The following is a 17152-nucleotide window of genomic DNA, read 5'->3' on the forward strand; positions in this document are numbered from 1 at the left end:
TACTGGAAAATCCTTAGTTTATTTAAAAATCAGTGCAGTACAAACTGCCCCACAGATGACTTTGAACCACCACGTGCGCCGCACAGGGACGACCTTTGGCCCCAGAGCCTTCTTGGTCCTGAGGCCACACTAATTCGAGCAGAAGGCCAGCACCACCCCGGCCCAGGAGTGCGCGCGGCTGTATGGCCAAGCCGCTCCCGCGGTTGCCTCAAACTCGCTCGCGCCAGAGAAAGTACAGCTGTGATACCGACCGCGTCCTAAGGAGTCACATCATCCCTGGCCGAGCCGAGCCAGGCCAGCTGACGAAGAGAACCTTCTTCCAGGAAGTGACCTTACTTTCATGCACATTCCTTTTCTGTTTCTGAAAAGCCAGAGGCACTTCTTGGTAAAACACAGCTTGGAGTGGACGAAACGAATCGGCTGTGGCTCTCAGGTGTCTTCCTCTCCCGGGGGACCTGCCGGGCTTTCCGCATCCAGGCGGGTCCTCTGCTCTGGCCCAGGCCTCTCCTCCCACCTGGTCCTCTGCGGGTCCACAGGCGTGGAATATGCTGGCCCAGAGGACAGGGACACCAGCCCGGGACCCTCCCGACGGCCTCCAATGGCCCCCGTGTGCTGACACAGTCTGGACATCAGAACACGGCCGCTAGGGCGAGACAAGGCTGCGGGCCATGGTGCAGAGGACCGCCGGAGTGAGAACTGGCTGGCGGGACGCCGAGGGCTGGTGGGCTCTGTCTGCATGGCGCGGCGTCGCGGGGACCGACGGAAGCGAGCTCGGGATGACGGGAGCACAGGAGCCACGGGTGCAGGCGGCTGGGCAGCAACGTGGACCTTCGGGAAATACACCTGCCAGCACCTTTCCCCATGCTCCTGTTACCAGACTCAGTGGCAAAACAAACATAGGATTTCAATGGGGAAACTACACATTGAGAAACTATTATATTGTCATAATTCACAATTTCCAGGTGCTGAGAAACACCTTGCCCTCCATCATCAACCACCAGAGCCATCACCACGACCACGAGAGGATGGAAAGGGGCCCCTGCTGCGGGCAGCACCCAGTAGGCACAGAGGGGCAGCCAGGCTCAGGGGCTCCCATGCGCCCCGGGGAGGAAATCCACTGCAGACGGAGCCCTCAGGTTGCGGCCTCCAGGAACTCTGAGGTGAACACGGCTTCCGCGTAGTCCTCGCACGCGTCCTCCAGCTCCGCGGCCACGGCCCCCAGAGCCTCATCTACCAGCTCATCGGAGAAGCTGAAGACAAACAACACAGCTGTAGGGGCATGGCCATGGGAGCCGGGACTCACCCAGCGGGCGGGCCCGAGCCTCACGTAAGATTCGGGGCCGTGGCACCTCTGCACAGGGAACACCAGGCCAGAGGCCCCGCTTGCCGGGACCCCACAGCCAGGCTGTGGCAGGACCTGGCGTCCCCACGGATGCCCTACCCACTGCCCGCCCCCGCCCCCGGGTACCTCCTCTGGGACAGTCACCCCCATGCTGCCACTGACAAGACATGGGCTCACGGCCACCAAGTGCCACACAGCATCTACTCTGGGGCAGGACCCAACCCAGGCCAGCACTGTAGCCGCTGCCCACCGCCTCTCCAGCTCCCCAACAAGTCTGCGGCCGACCCCAGCCTCTCTCATAACCTGGACGTTTTCCAAAAGAGCAAAGTCTTTATTTGTGGAATGTCCCCCAGTCCAGGCCTATGGAACCAAGGCCACAGAAGGGACGCCGTGTCCCTCAGTGCATCCGGCCATCCTACGTGGCTTGCTGGGGCGCTGCGGGGTCGTGGCCAGCTCTCTGGCTGCGCCAGGCCCCCCTGACAGGGGTGCCTTGCCGCAGGACTCGGGCACAGGTGCAGGCCCGGCCGCCGTCGGATGGCTGCAGGGGGGCTCCCCTTCCCAGACAGACTCGCGTGCTCGCCCCTCCCTCCCTCCTTCCCAGCAGGGGGCCTCGCCTGTAACTGATCCGGGGTATTTGTGCACACATTGCCCCTCTGATACCTGTGCCCCACACGGCCATGGGCGCCCACCCCTAGCTGCTCCTGGGTCCCCCCAACTGCCCCCTGGTTCTCTGACCCCTCCTTCCTGGCTCAGGGGGACGGTTTGGCCATTGTGCCCACTCCAAGCCCCGCACCAAGACCCAGCCATTTCCCCGAGGGGCTCGGGCACATTTTAGGGAGTACGGCGCTCAGGAGCCAGGTGCTCTGTGCTCCTGGGGCCACAGCATGGAGGCTCTCTCAGCAGACAGGCCAGACAGACACACGGACACCTGCCGCGTCCATCCCGTATCCTCCCCACATGGCACACAGACGCACGCACTAATCTGATCGGCCCTCCTGTGTCCGCGCCAGACGCCCACCGAGCAGAAACACATGCGGCCACGGCTCTCTGGGCTTCACCGAGGGCACACAGGCCGTGTCCAAGCCGCTTGGACCGTATGCCGTCTGCCCCTTTCCCTAGATCGGGTTACTGGTGGGAAATACCGGGAGGTTCGAGTTTCCGCTCATTCCAAGCTGGGGGGTTTGGGAGGACAGGTGAGAAACATGAATGTGGGTCCCCACAGCCTAGCCACAGCGCGCAGCCACCCCCACCCAGACGTGCGGAGCTTCTGCGGCTCAGACCGTCCTCCCCTGATACGTGTGGTCTTCTCCACTCAGCGCAACCCCGACACGTCAGAGCCCCTCACTGCCAGCGAAACGGGTACTTGCTCCTCGTCCGCCGGCTCCCTCCCATCTCCTGCTCCACTCCGTGGAGATCTGTGGTATTTTTTCTTCGCTGCTCTTGTGGACGTTGCACACTCTGCTCCCATGTGCCTGGATGCCAAGCCTGACTGCGGACATTCTTGCCGTCTCCCTGGTGGCTCCCAGAGGCTCTGAAGTAGCTGTCACGCTCATCCTGCCATGACATGGGCGGGCGTCATCGAACCCACGGACACCCACCGCCGCACACATGCCCACGCTCACCTCTCCTCTGGCCCCGCTTCTGCTCTGCCCCAGAAATGCACACTTGCCATTTCCCATGGTGAAGCAGCCAGTGACAAGCGTCCTCACTTCACTTGTCGGAACCCCTCACCTCCGCGACGCACCCGTGCCAGAGTGGCGGCCCTCTCCCCTCTGCCCTTATGGGACGCCACACGCCCCAGCCTCTAGCGCTCTGCTTCCCGCTCTGCCCTCCTCCAAGTGATTTTCACGTTTCCTCTTATTTTTCAAGAAAATTGCGACATGCGCCTATGTGTGGATTTCTTCTCACTTTCCGTGTTTGGGGCTTGTAGACCTTCTGGAACCCACGGTCCGAGGCTCCAGCAGTGTGGACAGCATGCCCAGCCCCGTCCTGATGCCCAGAGCACTGCCCAAGGGGTCCCAGTCCCCGCCAGGAGCATTCCCAGGCTGCCACAGCACATCCTGGGCTCCCACCCCTGGGATCCGTCTCCGAAGGTCCTCAAAAGGCCCCCGTACCCCCCGGGCTGACCATCAGCTTGTAGCTTGTGGAGGCTCCATCTGTCCTGAGCAGGAGGTGGTCCCGATTCCAGGACCACCACGACCAGAATCACCCACTATGCTCTCGACATTCCTGGCCCTCGCCCACCCCAAACTACAAGACAGATGCAAAGGTGCCCCTGTGCCCCGGGTAACAGCCCGTTTCCTTCCTGTCTCCACCTTCTCACCGACCCTCCTTAGCCCTCCGTCCTCCCTCCACAGGGGCGGGTGCTCCCCACCCCACTCAATAATTCCCTCGCATGACGGCTTCCCGCGCCGGGGTCTCACTTCCTAAGTCCTGTCTCGCTTTCCTTGACGTCCACACTGTGCTGGCGCCCCATGTTCCCAGGAGCTCACTGAGGACTGCTGCCCGGCCACCAGGTTTCTGGGCGCTGCATGTGACGGCGGAATCCGGATGGCGCCTTCACTCTGCCACCTCATCCAATGGCTTCGCCAAGCTCTGAGCTCGAGGGACTTTGCGGGATGCTTGGACGTCTTCCAGTGGAGTCGAGCTGAAAACGACACGCTGTTCTCCTATCAGGTTCGTGAAGGGGCCCGCGGGACTCCCTGGGACCGTCTGTCGCCTGCCCCCCACACGGGACGCCCACGTGGCTTCCTGCAGTGATGTCCCGAGGCGCGTTCTGCCCAGTCTGTGCCGTCGCTCCTCACGTACCCACTCGCCGCAGGTGGGTGGCCTCCGGGGCGTCTCCCACATCCGCTTCCCTGTTCTCATGGACGCGGCTCCCACCACCAGAGGCTGCTGCCACAGCCCGAACATCCGTGTCCCCACAACAGAAGCCTGTTGAAGCCTCAGCCCCAGGGGGCGGAGGGCGCTCAGGCCCTGCAGGAAGGGGCCCCGGGGCTGGCCGCCATCTCCCCAGAGAGCAGACGGCTCGCACACCGGCCTCAGACTTCCCCACCTCCAGAGCGTGACCCACGGTCCAGCTGCTGAACACCACAGCCCCGGGACGTCTCCTAGACTCGTGACTCCTAGAACCAGCGGCGGATCTGCAAAGTCCTGTCTCTCCTGCCTTCTGCTCGCTCTGCTGCCTGCCTCGGGGGGCCTGGCTTGGCTCGTGAACTCTCCGGTGACTCTGGCCATCGTACTCGTAATTTCTGAGAACTCACTTCTCCTCAGGACCTCCTCTTTCAGTGTCCCAAGCTTGTGTCCCCGTGTGTCCGCGTCCTTCACTCCCGAGGACACGCGTCCTGGTTGGTCCAGCTTGAGCCCTGCTCAGAGTCCGCCCACCCCTCCCACTCACCCACACCTCTGCCCACAGGCACCCGGCTCCCACGCCCCTGGCCTCCGCAGCGCTTCCAGCAGCTGGGTCTCCTTCCGCCGCTCTGCGGCTCGACGGCTCCCAATGCTCCTGCCTGTCCCTGCTGGCCGTCATCTATGGCTCCACACAGCCTTCGGGTGACACGGAGCACAACAGGGATTCACGAAGGATGGGTAGGTTTGCGGCTCCCCCTGCCCATTCTGGCCACAGGTCTCCGGGACCCCGTGAGTCTGCTCCTGTCGAGAGCAACACCACCCTGGCCACTCCCACCAGCACCCTTATGCCCGATCACGCCGTCCGCTCCTTTCCCACACGGGAACAGCGCTGTTCTCGGCGGCAGGCAGTGGAGGCATGAAAAACACAAGTAAAGCTGAGCTGACTCCCTTGACCCCAGCGGCTACTCCAGGATGCGGTGGACACGACCCTCAGAGGCTCCAGAAGCCCGCAAGAGAACAAGACCGGAGCGGGAGCCCTCGGAGCTGGGACGTGCACATGCGCAGTCCCTGCAGGACCCAGCGGGAAGGCCCACAGAAAGGCCGCTGCCCCTAACCCTCGGACTCCTCCGGGCCGGGAGCGGGACAACAGATGAAAGGCATCACGGATCATGGGAAGGCCACTCGACAGACGCTCTGTCCTCCTCGGCTCATTTCAGATGTGCCACAGGCCCATCAGCCTAACCGACACAGGCAGGTCTGGGAGGAGGGAGCGTCCCACTGTGCGTGCCAGGGAACACACAAGGCCCGCAGGCTTCCCCGTTCTCCTCCCCAGAAAACAAACGCACAGCCCACGCAGAAGAATCGAGAGGCCCGGAGGGCATGGGAAAGGGAAGGCTTGGGGGCAACACAGGGGACAGACATGAGCCACCATCCTGGTCCCACTTCAGAGCAAGACAAGGAAACAGGATCACAGACCTCGGCAGGAGACCGCGCACAACAGACGTGTAGGAGAAATACCCAAGACTGGGGAGGGCGAAGGGCAGGTACTGGAACCCTAAGGGGCCATGCAAAGAAGGGAAAAACCCAAGGTCGGGGGAGAGAGGGCCGCTGATGGACCCACTGAGCACAAAGGCCTCCCCGAGTGGAGGTGGTTGGAGGGGAGGGCCAAGTGTGTAGGCAGGGCCCCCTATACTCCTGCAAGAGAAGGAAGCTGCGAGCTCGGAACCAAAACACCCACAATGGAAACGCAGCAGCCGCGAGTCTGTGGGGAAGATGGCATGAAGGGGCACAGATGCGGAGTGTCAGCCTGGCCTCCCTGCACCGGGCAGCGTGTGCTTGGCAAACCAGAGAGGAGACCCCCGGGAAGGCGGGGTGGGGGCTGCTTGCACAGGTGCCGAGAGAAGGACGGCCCAGGACAAGAGCCACCCCGCAGATCCAGAAAGCGGTCAGGCCCATTTTGTGGGGAGGGAAGGAAAGAGGGTCTCAGGAGACAAGTGGGACGTGGAGGCCAGAGACCCATCGCGAGGGGAGCGTCTGACTGCGGGCGTGCAGGCGAGTGGGCATGCGGGGCGGGTGTGGGTGCGGGGCGAGCGAGCGTGCAGGGCAGGCGTGCAGGGCGTGGTGGGAAGGATTTCTTGGCAGCAGCCCGCAGTGGCCAGAGGAAGGGCCGGCCGAGGCCCAGCACCCATTCAGAGACCAGGACGGCAGCCGTCCGTAGGGCTGCGTCAGGTGCCGGCCAGGACCCCCACGTGCACCACAGTGCAAAGGAACAAAGTTACATGTGCCTTTAAACGCACGGTTTACACTCCTTCTCCAAGTACCAGTAGCGGGAGAACCCCAGGCAGCCACCCCTCTTGGGAGGCGCCCCGGCCCAGCTGGCTCGGGTCGCGGACCCGACAGGGAGGCCGCCCAGCGCTCCTGACACAGCGACAGGCACCTGCTTCGCCAGCTCCTCTGCCTGAGAAGGCAGGTGGCAGAGAAAGCCCGCCCGGGGAGCCCACATGCCGGCCTGTCCCTCTGTGAGCCTTCTGGGCGCTCCCGCTCAGCGCCTGGCCCCCTGGCGCAGCCACGACATCGTACTGACCTCTCGGCCAACAGCCACGGGTTGAAGGTGCCCACAGCCTCGTGCGCAACCAGGCGGAGGTACTGCTCGAAGCGGCTACAGTAGTCGCCAATGCTGTGCCGCAGGCCTGGGGGAACGTGCAGCACGGTCTGGCCGTCCTTCTGCGGACACTCTTCTGGGAGGGGTGCAAGGCGGGCCCCGCTCTTCTCAGACCTCTCATCCATCCCCACGCTTTCGTCCAGGGAACTGAGGGAAGAAGGCGGTCAGGAAAGCGTCCAGCGCACCGTAGCAGGGCTGAGTGGTTCCCTCCACCTGCCACGTGGACAGGCGAAGGCCTCCCTCCCGCCTGAACAGAGCCAGCACCCCCCACTGCGCCCTGCTCGCCCTGCCCATGGCGGGAGCCCCTGCACCGGAGGCCAGAGTGGGCGCTCGAAGCAGGTCTGTCACAGAAGATGAGCCGGGACAGTGGCGCTGCCCTCAGAGGCCTGCACGCCCCGCGAGCACGCTACTTCCCAGGGCCTTCCCGGAGCTTGGGAGGTCTGGCTCTGTCCTGTGGGAATCAAAGGACCCCAGGGCTTCCCAGGGGCAAGCCAGCGCCTGGACACGGGTCTGATGCTGGTCTCAGCTCCACTCACTTGGCATTCCTGGGTTCTTCCAACACGATGTTCACGTCGGGGTCTCTGCGAGCTGGGGTCTTTGTGATCCTGATTGGATGAGGAGAGAGAGGCCTCTCACTTACTGCTGGGGGGGCCTGCCCTAGAAGAGGAGAAGCAGACAGTGACCGCGGAGACACGCCGGCAGGCTTCCCAGAGCCATCCTCGCAGCTGGGCCCGTGGCGAGGCCACACGCCCATCTCTCAAACCTAACCAGGGTCCAACAGGGCAGAAATGCTCCGGTTTGCAAAGAAAAGGCGAACTTAAAGTCACAACAAGGACTTGGCATTAAGACGCGATGAGCCCGCTCAGGAGCCTCGGGAGCCCAGAGGACGCTCTGCCAGAGGCTTGTGCGAAGCCCCAGAAGAGGCGGCTCCCGTCAGGGCCAGCACTCGAGGATGCCTGAGCACCTGGGTTCGTTGTTAATCTTGAGATGGTCTGATTACTAGGGAAGGAAGGAAGCACTCCCGGCGGAACGCTTAATTAGCTGGTTCAGTCTGTCTCTGGGCATCACCGGGAGAGAGCTGCGATGGCAGTCAGGACACGGACTTACTAACGAGCCTTGACCTTGACAGCCCTCTGAGCTCTGGGTCACTTGAAACTTGAAGGGTGTTTCACGTAGAGGAAGAAAACGTGTGCTGCTCTCTGGGAAGGAGCCCGGTGAGCCAGATTCACGCCGACGCGCCTATGGCATCCTTGTTACATCCTTGCTACGTCCCTCAGTGTTTGCAAAAACACCACACAGGACAGCTGTCCACTGTTCACACGAGCAGAGAACAAGAGAAGGAAAAACCACTCTCGGGGCGGTTCTGTGGTACAGCTGGGCACGCAACCAGAGCGATAGACACAGGACTCCGGGACTTCCCAGGCAAGGAGTGCTCACTCTCGGAGTAGACCGCGCTTGTCGGGGGCACGTCGAGCCTTCACACGCTCAGCAGCAGTGACTGGCCTGAACTGTCCTTGAAACGAGAGCAGAGTCCTGCAGTACAGCCGGCTGCTGCACAACGCAACCTGCTGCACGCGCACGGCAGGGCACCAACTCCGGCCTCAGCTCTGCGGCCTGGCTGGGAGGGGAGATCCCTTCACCAGCGACCCTCGCGACGCACGACGGGCACGACGGCCAGGGAGCTCACAGGCAAGGGAGGGAGGGAGGAGCCGAGCTCCAGAGTGGGGGCGGCAGGAGCCCCGCACAGGTGGGGCCAGGGGACCCCAGCCTCCCAGAGCAGCTGCACAGCTGTGGCACCTCACAGTGTTGGCTGGGGGGCACACGCCACGAGCAGGGGGCAGGGGCTAGAGAACCACAGAACACACGAAAGGCCAAAATGAGTGCTGCGCTTAGATGGCTCACGTCCGTCAGCATGTGGCACAGTACACACGTCCCCCCAGGCCATACCCCACAGCCTGATTCTAGAAGAGCAGCGGCCACTCCCCCACCAACGCTCTGCACTCACGCCCTGTGTGCGGCACCTCCCCACGGCCATGAGGTGGCCGCTGACGAGTGGCACTTCCGGCCACAGCCGTGACAGGAGACAGCAACTGTGTCCACGTGAAGCAGGGGAGCGGGAAGCGGGCATCTCCTCCGCAGACAGCCGGGGACCGCAGGGCTATCCCTCGGGAGGAGAACCAAAACCAGACCCTCCCCTCCACCTCACGTCACAGGACAACTTTCATTCGAGATGGACCCAGCCGTACGCACAAAAGCTAAACCTGAAAAGCTTCTAGAAGAAAACAAGACACCCCCTTCCAAACTTGGGGGTAGGCAAAGGTTCCTTAGACAAAGGAAAAAGGAAAAAGTTGGTGTTAGATTTTTCGAAGTCAGAAACGTCCCTACAACAAGCTACACCTGAGAACAAGCTTGGCAAACACCGGCCCACGTCTGTCTGAGGAAACCCGCGGCCGCGAGAGCAGGGCCGGCACGCGGGGACGACGTGTCCCGGGGTCTGGAAGCTCCGCAAACACACAGGAAACCGCCGAGCCACGCGCTCCAAAGGCCGAGTCCAAGGAAGGTGAGTCGCAGCTCACTAAAGCTGGCATGAGGAGGACAACGGATGCAGTTGACAAAACACTTAACTCAGAACACAGAGGACTCTACGATTCCAGACAAAAGACTCCACGATGTTCAAAAACGTACGAAGCACCAGGAAGCCTCACGCAGACAGACGCCACAGCTGACGATCACAGAGAGACGTTCTAAACGTCATTGTTCATCGAGGGCATGAAACAACCACAAGACACGAGTCCACGCCCGTCACCACAGCTGCAGTCCCAGACCGCCGGGCGCCCGGGTGCAGGCCTGGCAGTTTCCCCCAAAGTGAAGCACAGCCCTGTCCTGGGACCTGCTGGCATCCGCGCAGGCCACACACCCACGAGCTCACACGCGCTGGTCCCCAACAGCCCAGGACCCGCAGGCAGACGGATCAACAGGAGGCGTGTTCACGTGCAAGAAGCCCGCCGTGTACCCGTCTGCCACAACCCAGCTAAGGACACAATTAACATCCGTGCTTTTATCACATGTAAGTTCAATCTCAAAAGGAAACAGAGCCACAGAGAAACGCGACCCTCTAGCTGCAAACACACGCTGTAACATTTAGGGTCACGCGCGCCCACACCTGCCACGCTCTGACACGCACCCACACACGGGACGGGCTGGTGGGCGGCGCGTGCAGGCACGTGCAGGTCCCCAAGGTCTGCAACGTTCCTGTGCGTCCAAAACCTTGCAGCATACGGTGTGGGGGAGCGTGGGGGGATGCGGGGGGACACTCACCCGTCTTTCCTTCCTGCCCCCACAGGTGAGGATCAGCATATACGATTTTACTATATCTCTGGCAAATTATCTCCCGGTATTTCTGTAAAAGAAACAAGTTTAACGATGAGCAATGAGTAGTTTCATTCTGCACCAGAACGGCTCACCGATGCGATGTGGCACACTGCCAGAAACAGGCGGCGAGGGCGTTCACGAGGCCAAGTCTAAAATTTAACGGGGAGTTCATCTGACCCATCTTAACGGAGACCAGCACTGCCCACAAGAACCTGTCTTGACAGGCGGCCTGTCCCACGGGCCGCTGACCACTTCAAACGTGAGCCGTGGGCCCCGTCGGAATAGGTTTCCATCGCCCCACAGGGCTAGAGCCAGCCGCTTTGGATGCTGCAGGCCAGACGGGTACCCCCGGGAAGGGTAACTGTGTTAGCACGGGGGCGAACGACACACTTTATGTTTTTAAAAACCAAGAAAAGACGGTCTTCCTGTTTCTACTTAGCAGCAAATCCAAACAGAGACTCGGTCATGGGGCTCTTAGACGGGACCGGCTGGCATGGGGGGGGACCAGGAGGCCCAGCGCCCCAGCACACCCCTGGTGACGGCAGCCGCGTCCTCTGCTCCCTCACCGGGCCTCAGTTCCCCACTCTGGACACTCCAGGCCCCAGGCTGGGTCCTGCTGGAGGCATAAGCTCATATGATGAAAGGTCCTGAGGTGGCATCACGGCAAGTGAAGAAGAGAGATGCTGTGTGATCTGCAGGGAACCCGTGCCAGGGTGGGAAGTCCAGGCCCCAGCTCTGGTCCCAGGGGGGCTCCCTCACCTACCGATGACACCACGTCCTGAGCTGCGTCCAGCAGGGTGCTGACACCTCGCAAACACCCCATCTCCCAAGGCCTGATGCTGGCCACAGTGGGGCCGGGACGAGCATCCGGGCTGCAGAAGCGTGGGGGGCGGCCCCGGACCTTACCTCCATTTCCTCCACCCGCAGCATCAGGCCCTCCAGATCCGGGCTGCCTCTGCCGTCCCCAATCGGCGCTGAGGTTTCTGACTCCAAGCCCCCATGGTGGGTCGTGGTCCAGGGCCCATGGGCAGCGTTTTCCAAGCAGTCCCCCAGCTGGTGAAGGCTGTGGGCTGCACGGTCCACAGCTGCAGCCTGTGAAGCGAGGTGGGTGGAGAGGCAACGAAAGATCTAAAGGTGGCCGGTGGCCATCCCCTCCATTGCACCCCTACCACTGCCCAAAGCAGCCACATCAGCACAGCGGCCACCGGCCACTCAGATGCTTCGGCGAACCAGGCACACGACCGAGAGCAGCACCTGCCAGCCGGTGAAGCACACGTTCGCCTTGTGCCACACCCAGAGAAAAAGCCCGCTACCCCACGGGTCGGGCCCAGATGACAGGTCTGTTCTTGTGCGGTTCCAGGCTTTTGGAAGAACGTCTATTCATGACGTCACGGGGCTCCTCATGCTCTGCCCTCATGCCAGGCTCTCTACCCTTCACCCGGGAGCACTTCGCCAGCTTCTCCTGACCCCGTGCCCATGACGCCCCACAGCACTTTACGATCTGCGAAGCGTCTGCACGCTCCGGCTCTTCATACTCAAGGATGCGTCTGTGACCTGCTCTGAGGGGTTATACAAGGAACGTGTGCTGGGAAGCAATGGCATCAGGCTCTGGAAGGAGACATTTGTGGGGCGCACGGTCCTGGCACTGCCTGCTGTGCCCACAAGCCCAAGCCTCGCTCTCACCCTCAGCAGGGAGACGGGGGCCGTCCTGTCTTGGAGCTAGAAGGGCTCATGAGCACGGGCGTGGGGACGTGACCCAGCAGTACTCCCCGCAGCAACTCAAAAAACCCTCCAGCAGATCAGAAAAAATATGTGTGTTAGCAGCCAATAGAGAGAGGAACAAATGCCCAACCTTAACTTAAATAAAAATCAGCCAAATAATCAGACAACGGAGTCACAGAAACATCTAGAACAGAGGAACCCAAGAACACAGGTCCGTTAATGCAGACACGTGTCTGCACATGTCCCATTTCTCATCTACGGATGACAGGACGTCAGGAAGCCCGTGTGCCCTCAGAAAAGATGAGGATGCTCCAACACGCTGATCCAGAGGTCACCGGAAGTCACCGACACAGAAAGACGAAAGGTCGCTCCTGTGCAGGACGATCTAGCTTCCACACCACACTTGCGCTGAATGACTGCATTTTTAGCCACATGCACATACAGCTTTCAACTCGGAAAACACTCGAATGTTTTGGAAAGGGACCCTTGAGGTGTTCATGTCGTGTCGCAAGCGAATGCGGCGAGAGTGGGACACGAACGTCTCCTTCCCTCTCGAGATGGGACTTGGGAGCGTTTGCATGGAAGGGAAGGCCCCCAGTCCTACAGGGTCACAGCACACGCCTGTTCCCACGTCGCCGGGCCGACTCAGTGATTCTTCACACGCACACCCTCCAAGGGCTGCCTGGAAACCTCCACGGGGACGCCCACGTCGAGCCCGGGACACTAGCTGCTGACAGGGCTGCAGTCCTTGTCACTAACTCTCCCTGAGACCACCTAGTGCCACGATCTACACGGTCTAATTCTCACATGCGAGGCTGGTAACCTCAAACCCACAGCTGACGGCTCTGCTGACGGCCCTGCCGGTCCCTTGGGGACGCCGCCCCGGCTGAGAGGCTAGGCCAGGAGGAAGGACCACTTGGGGACAGGGCTGCAGAGGGCACACGGGGGCTGCACCGGGTGCGTGGGTCACGCTCTCAGCTTCTGGCCTCAGAAGCTGTGGAACCTGCGACTTGTCACAAGAGGCTGGGGCGGTGAGGTGGGAGCCGCATCCACCAGGCTCTCTCTCAGGAGGCAGCCAAGCTCCGCCTGAGCATCACCGTGGGACATGCCCTCTCAATCCGCACTCCTCCTGACCCGGTGTCACCGGGCCGCTATGGCTTGGTCCCACTTCCCCTACGCCTGGGCCTGCACACCAGCTCTGCCCCATGTCCAGACAGCCACGGCTGCTTTCCAACCCGGTGGAGACCCACCCCCACCCCCACAGCCCAAGCCCCCGCCGGGCAACAACACTCCCGCACGGGCCAGACACAGGTCCTCTGGGGGGACACGCAAGGGCACCTGGCCACCGCACGTGCTCTCGTGCTCCCCAAATCGTACCGACCCTTCTCTGCTCAGTCCCAGGCACCATCCGGCACTCAGTGAACGAGCCTGCCTAGCAGTGACCCTCAGCACAGAGGACGTCAGGCCCGTTGCGAGCAAAGCCAGGCTGCATGGCAAGATGAGACGGTGGCTGCTTTCGGGCCGCAGGCCACCAGCACTCAGAGCCACACACCACAGCCACATCCTGTCCTCAGGAGAGAATGGCACCATGGACAGCACCCTGTGGCTCCTGAGATCTCGCTGTGTGTGTCAGCCAGCCAAGAAGAACCGTCGCCTCCCCATCCTGGAGCAGGATCCCCAGCACTCACGGGAACCCATGTACTTCCATTCCCTTTTGGCCCGGGACGCTCTCACGACACAAAGGCAGTGTCGGCAGGACACCACCGCGCACTCACCTCCTCCACAGGCTGGCCGGTTGCCACGTCTGCTGACAGCCGGTCCCTCGGCTGATGATCTGCTTCCTGAGAAGAGCTGACCCTCTGCAAACAGACAAGCGTGACCCGTGAGCCGTCATGATCTCCGGCATCGGCTGTGGCTCCGTTAGGCTCCGCGGCAGTTCCCGGCTCATGTCCTCGGGAACAGAAAGGCTGCGTGCTGCTCTTGGCTTTGTGCCCCTTTTCCTCCTCCTCCACTCTGGCCGTGTGTCTTTCAGCAGCTGCTCCACATCTCTGCGCCGGTTCACTCAGCAAGGAAACAAGGAGGTGGCCGGCTGGGCCGGGGACAGCTGCCCCTCTGCTCTGCCCTGAGATGTCCCAGGACTCTCGCGAGGACTATGCACTTCTTACACTGGAGGTACGGACTGCAATGGTCGTTCAGGGCCCCAGAACACCATTCGTTCCATGTGAGATTACGACACTCCCCATGGCCCCCATGTGCACGCAGACAAGACTATTCCACGGCCCATGCCCTGCCAGCCGGTGCTTCAGGCTCACCGCCCACGGGAGGACCACAGCTGCCAGTGACACTGCATGACACCTCCTCCTCGAGGGGGGGAAAATCTGCACACAGGCCTGGGCCCGCGGGAAATCGCGCCGACCATCCCGCCCACGGAGGTGAGCGCGCCCAGGACTCGCGCAGACACAGCAGCACCAACACCACCGCAGATCTACCTCATCAACAACGGAGCCTGGAGCCTCAGCTCATTCCCTAAACTGAAAGCTCCCCTTTCTCAGACGTGAGACTCTCTCTTCCCGTCTCGGTCCCTTATGTGCACTGCGGACCTACCCGTGGACCCTGCGGGGCCAGGCAGCACCGCAGGCGGACCACACAGCACAGTGTGGCCCGGCAGCCACGAGGCCTCACAGAGGGCCACCTTTCAGTCTGGCGCTTCCAAGGGCAAGCGATGGTATTACCTGGGCCGTGACCAGAAGAGGCTTCAAACGTTCCAGGACTGCCTTCTCCACCTTGTCTGCTAGCTGGGTGTCTGACACTCTACGTGGAAATAAAATCCAAAATTAAGATCCGACGCAAGAAAACATCCTAGTCTGTATATTTAGGTACCACTCCGGGCGGAGGGAAATGAAACGACTGTAAAACCACAGAGCTGCTCTAATCTTGACAGCCACACGATGTCCCAGGGGTCTTGTTAAAGAGCAGACCTGCAGTCGGCCGGGATGCAGCCTTTCCAGCAAGCACCCCGCAGCCGTGCACCGCCGGTCTGGGACCCGCTGAGGCCACTTCTGACGTCTCAATGAGTACGCGAGGTTCTCAGTACATTTCCAAAGAGAAGTGACCATCTTTCAACAACTCGAAGACACAGGAGACCTAACAAGTCAAACTTATTTTGTTCCTTCTCCAAACCCCGCTATCCCGGAGTCAGACACAAACCCATAGAGAGGAAGCAAAATGCTTCTGGAAAACAGGACAGCGTGGTAACCAACTGCGTCCAGCAGCTGAGCTCAACTCTGGATGAGTCAAGGGGAAAGCAGAGGGGCCACGCGCGGCCCTGCTGACTTCACGGCACGGGGCTGGTGGGAGCAGGCAGGTGGGGGCCTGGGGGCGGCCTAAACGTGGGAGACAGGAGCCTGGGGGCCCCTCTCCAACTGGCAGGGAAGTCTGGCCGCCCCTTCAGGAGCGTCTCTGGACCCACAGGCATGCTGGACGCTCCTGGGACACTGGCCACCAGAGGCTAAGCGTCCAGATGCTCTGACCCGCCCCAAGGGAAGGACTAACCACCCTCAAGGCTCCCTCACCAGCAGGGCGGCCGCTCGCCCCGGAGTAAAGAGCAGCCCAGCAGCCCTCCCAGCGGACAGCGCGAGAACGGCACGTCTCCGCGGGGAGAGAGACGCATGGAGCTGCACTGGTGTCCCACACAGATGCTGGCTCAGAGCCGGCCGCCAACGGGAGAACACAGCACACCAGCAGAGCACTTGGGGAGAGCACGGACGATCTGTGCGGCCGTCCAACAGAACACCGACAAACTCCTCTCCGTCAGGACCCAAAACTACTTGTCAAGACCTCATCCGGAAGCTCGCTCGCAGACAAGCCCCCGCTGCTGCATGCCCGTCTGCGCCGGATCACGCCCAGACACGGAGAGCCTCACAGCCGGCACGATAGCACGCAGCCTCAGCCGACGCAAGACAGCACGCAGCCTCAGCCGACGCAAGACAGCACGCAGCCTCAGCCGACGCAAGGAGGAGCACAGCACAGGTGCCACCACACGCTCACCCCAGGGGCCAGAATTAGCAGACAGCAGTAGATGTCAGCGAGGTCGGGGGACGGAACGGAGCCCCACACTGAACGTGGGACCCCACCCCGACGACACCTCCCCGACACGTACGTGGGACTTGCCCGTGACCCGGCCTGTGACCCAGCCCGCGGATGGCCTGGGAGCCAGAAGCCGCACTGCCCGGGCCACGCCCCTCACAGCGGCAGCACCTCAGCCCTGCACAGCAAACCATCAGGGATACGGCCGTCGGGGACAGACTCACAGGTGGGGGCGATGGGAAGACGAACAGCGGAGTTGGGACGGTGGTTCGCTCCAGAAGGGGAGGAGTGACTGAGGAGGAACCAGGAGGGACTGAGGACGGACAGTCAGTGGGGGCCCACTCCCATGAGAGCTGTTGTCGCAGGAACCTCCTGTCCCTACTATTCTGGGCCGCGTGCGTGCGTTTCTCACAGACGACTGCCCAAAGGGATGACGGGGCCCAGTGGGCTGCTGTCCTGCTCCCTGGCCAAAAGACAGTGGGTAGGGGTTCCAGGGCTGCTCCTGAAGGCTAGGAGGCAGAGGAAGGGACTGCCTCAGCAGGGCCGTCCCGTCACAGATGACATGTGTGACCGCGTGGGCAGGTCGGCCGAGTGAGGCCCTTCCAACCCCACGGCTCTGTGGTTGTGACCTGTTCTGTCCTGTCCGTCCAAGAGAGACTGCATGAGTGAGTGGGCGGAAGGGACAGAGGGAGGGAGAGAACCTCGAGCAGACTCTGCCCTGAGCAAGGAGCCCAACGCAGCCCCGATCCCAGACCCCAAGACCAGGACCAAGCTGAAACCCCTTCAACCGAGCTGAAACCAAGTTGGCCATGCCCCCCGACCACGCCCCTGCCACGGTGTAGCTTGAACCCTCAACCACAGACAAAAGAGAAGGGCGCAGAGCCTGCCGGCCAGGGCACCAGCGTGTCATGAGGGCTGACAGCACACACACCATGAGGACAGCCACAGGGCAAGCTATGACCGGAGGCGGGAAGCAGCCCGGCCGGCCCCAGGGCGCCAGCAACCCCTCCGACCACAAGCGTCTGGCTGGGCGCTAACTCCCTCCACTCGAGTCAACCCTGAAGCAAAGTGCCTGCACAGCACCCGGGGACAGACGCACGTCCAGTCCACCGGCTGAG

At 62.0% G+C, this 17152-nt stretch overlaps 1 protein-coding gene across 6 annotated transcripts in view; it reads right to left on the reverse strand.

Annotated features, from left to right (window-relative positions):
- The window catches only part of KIAA0753 (KIAA0753 ortholog), a 42849-nt gene continuing 25697 nt past the window's right edge, over positions 1-17152 (reverse strand). For 5 of the 6 annotated variants that reach the window (XM_059150080.1, XM_059150082.1, XM_059150084.1 and 2 more), the window contains 7 exons: positions 14681-14759; positions 13724-13807; positions 11133-11318; positions 10173-10254; positions 7391-7511; positions 6777-7001; positions 1-1250 (listed from right to left, as the gene is read on the reverse strand). In XM_059150080.1, coding sequence (XP_059006063.1) covers positions 1133-1250; positions 6777-7001; positions 7391-7511; positions 10173-10254; positions 11133-11318; positions 13724-13807; positions 14681-14759 — 895 coding nt within the window. In that variant the 3' untranslated portion in view covers positions 1-1132. Of the gene's footprint in view, positions 1251-3713; positions 3990-6776; positions 7002-7390; positions 7512-10172; positions 10255-11132; positions 11319-13723; positions 13808-14680; positions 14760-17152 lie in introns of those variants that run through there. The other variant, XM_059150083.1, reaches the window with a different exon arrangement.

This window comes from Mustela lutreola, chromosome 15, assembly GCF_030435805.1.
Source record: "Mustela lutreola isolate mMusLut2 chromosome 15, mMusLut2.pri, whole genome shotgun sequence".
NCBI lineage: Eukaryota > Metazoa > Chordata > Mammalia > Carnivora > Mustelidae > Mustela > Mustela lutreola.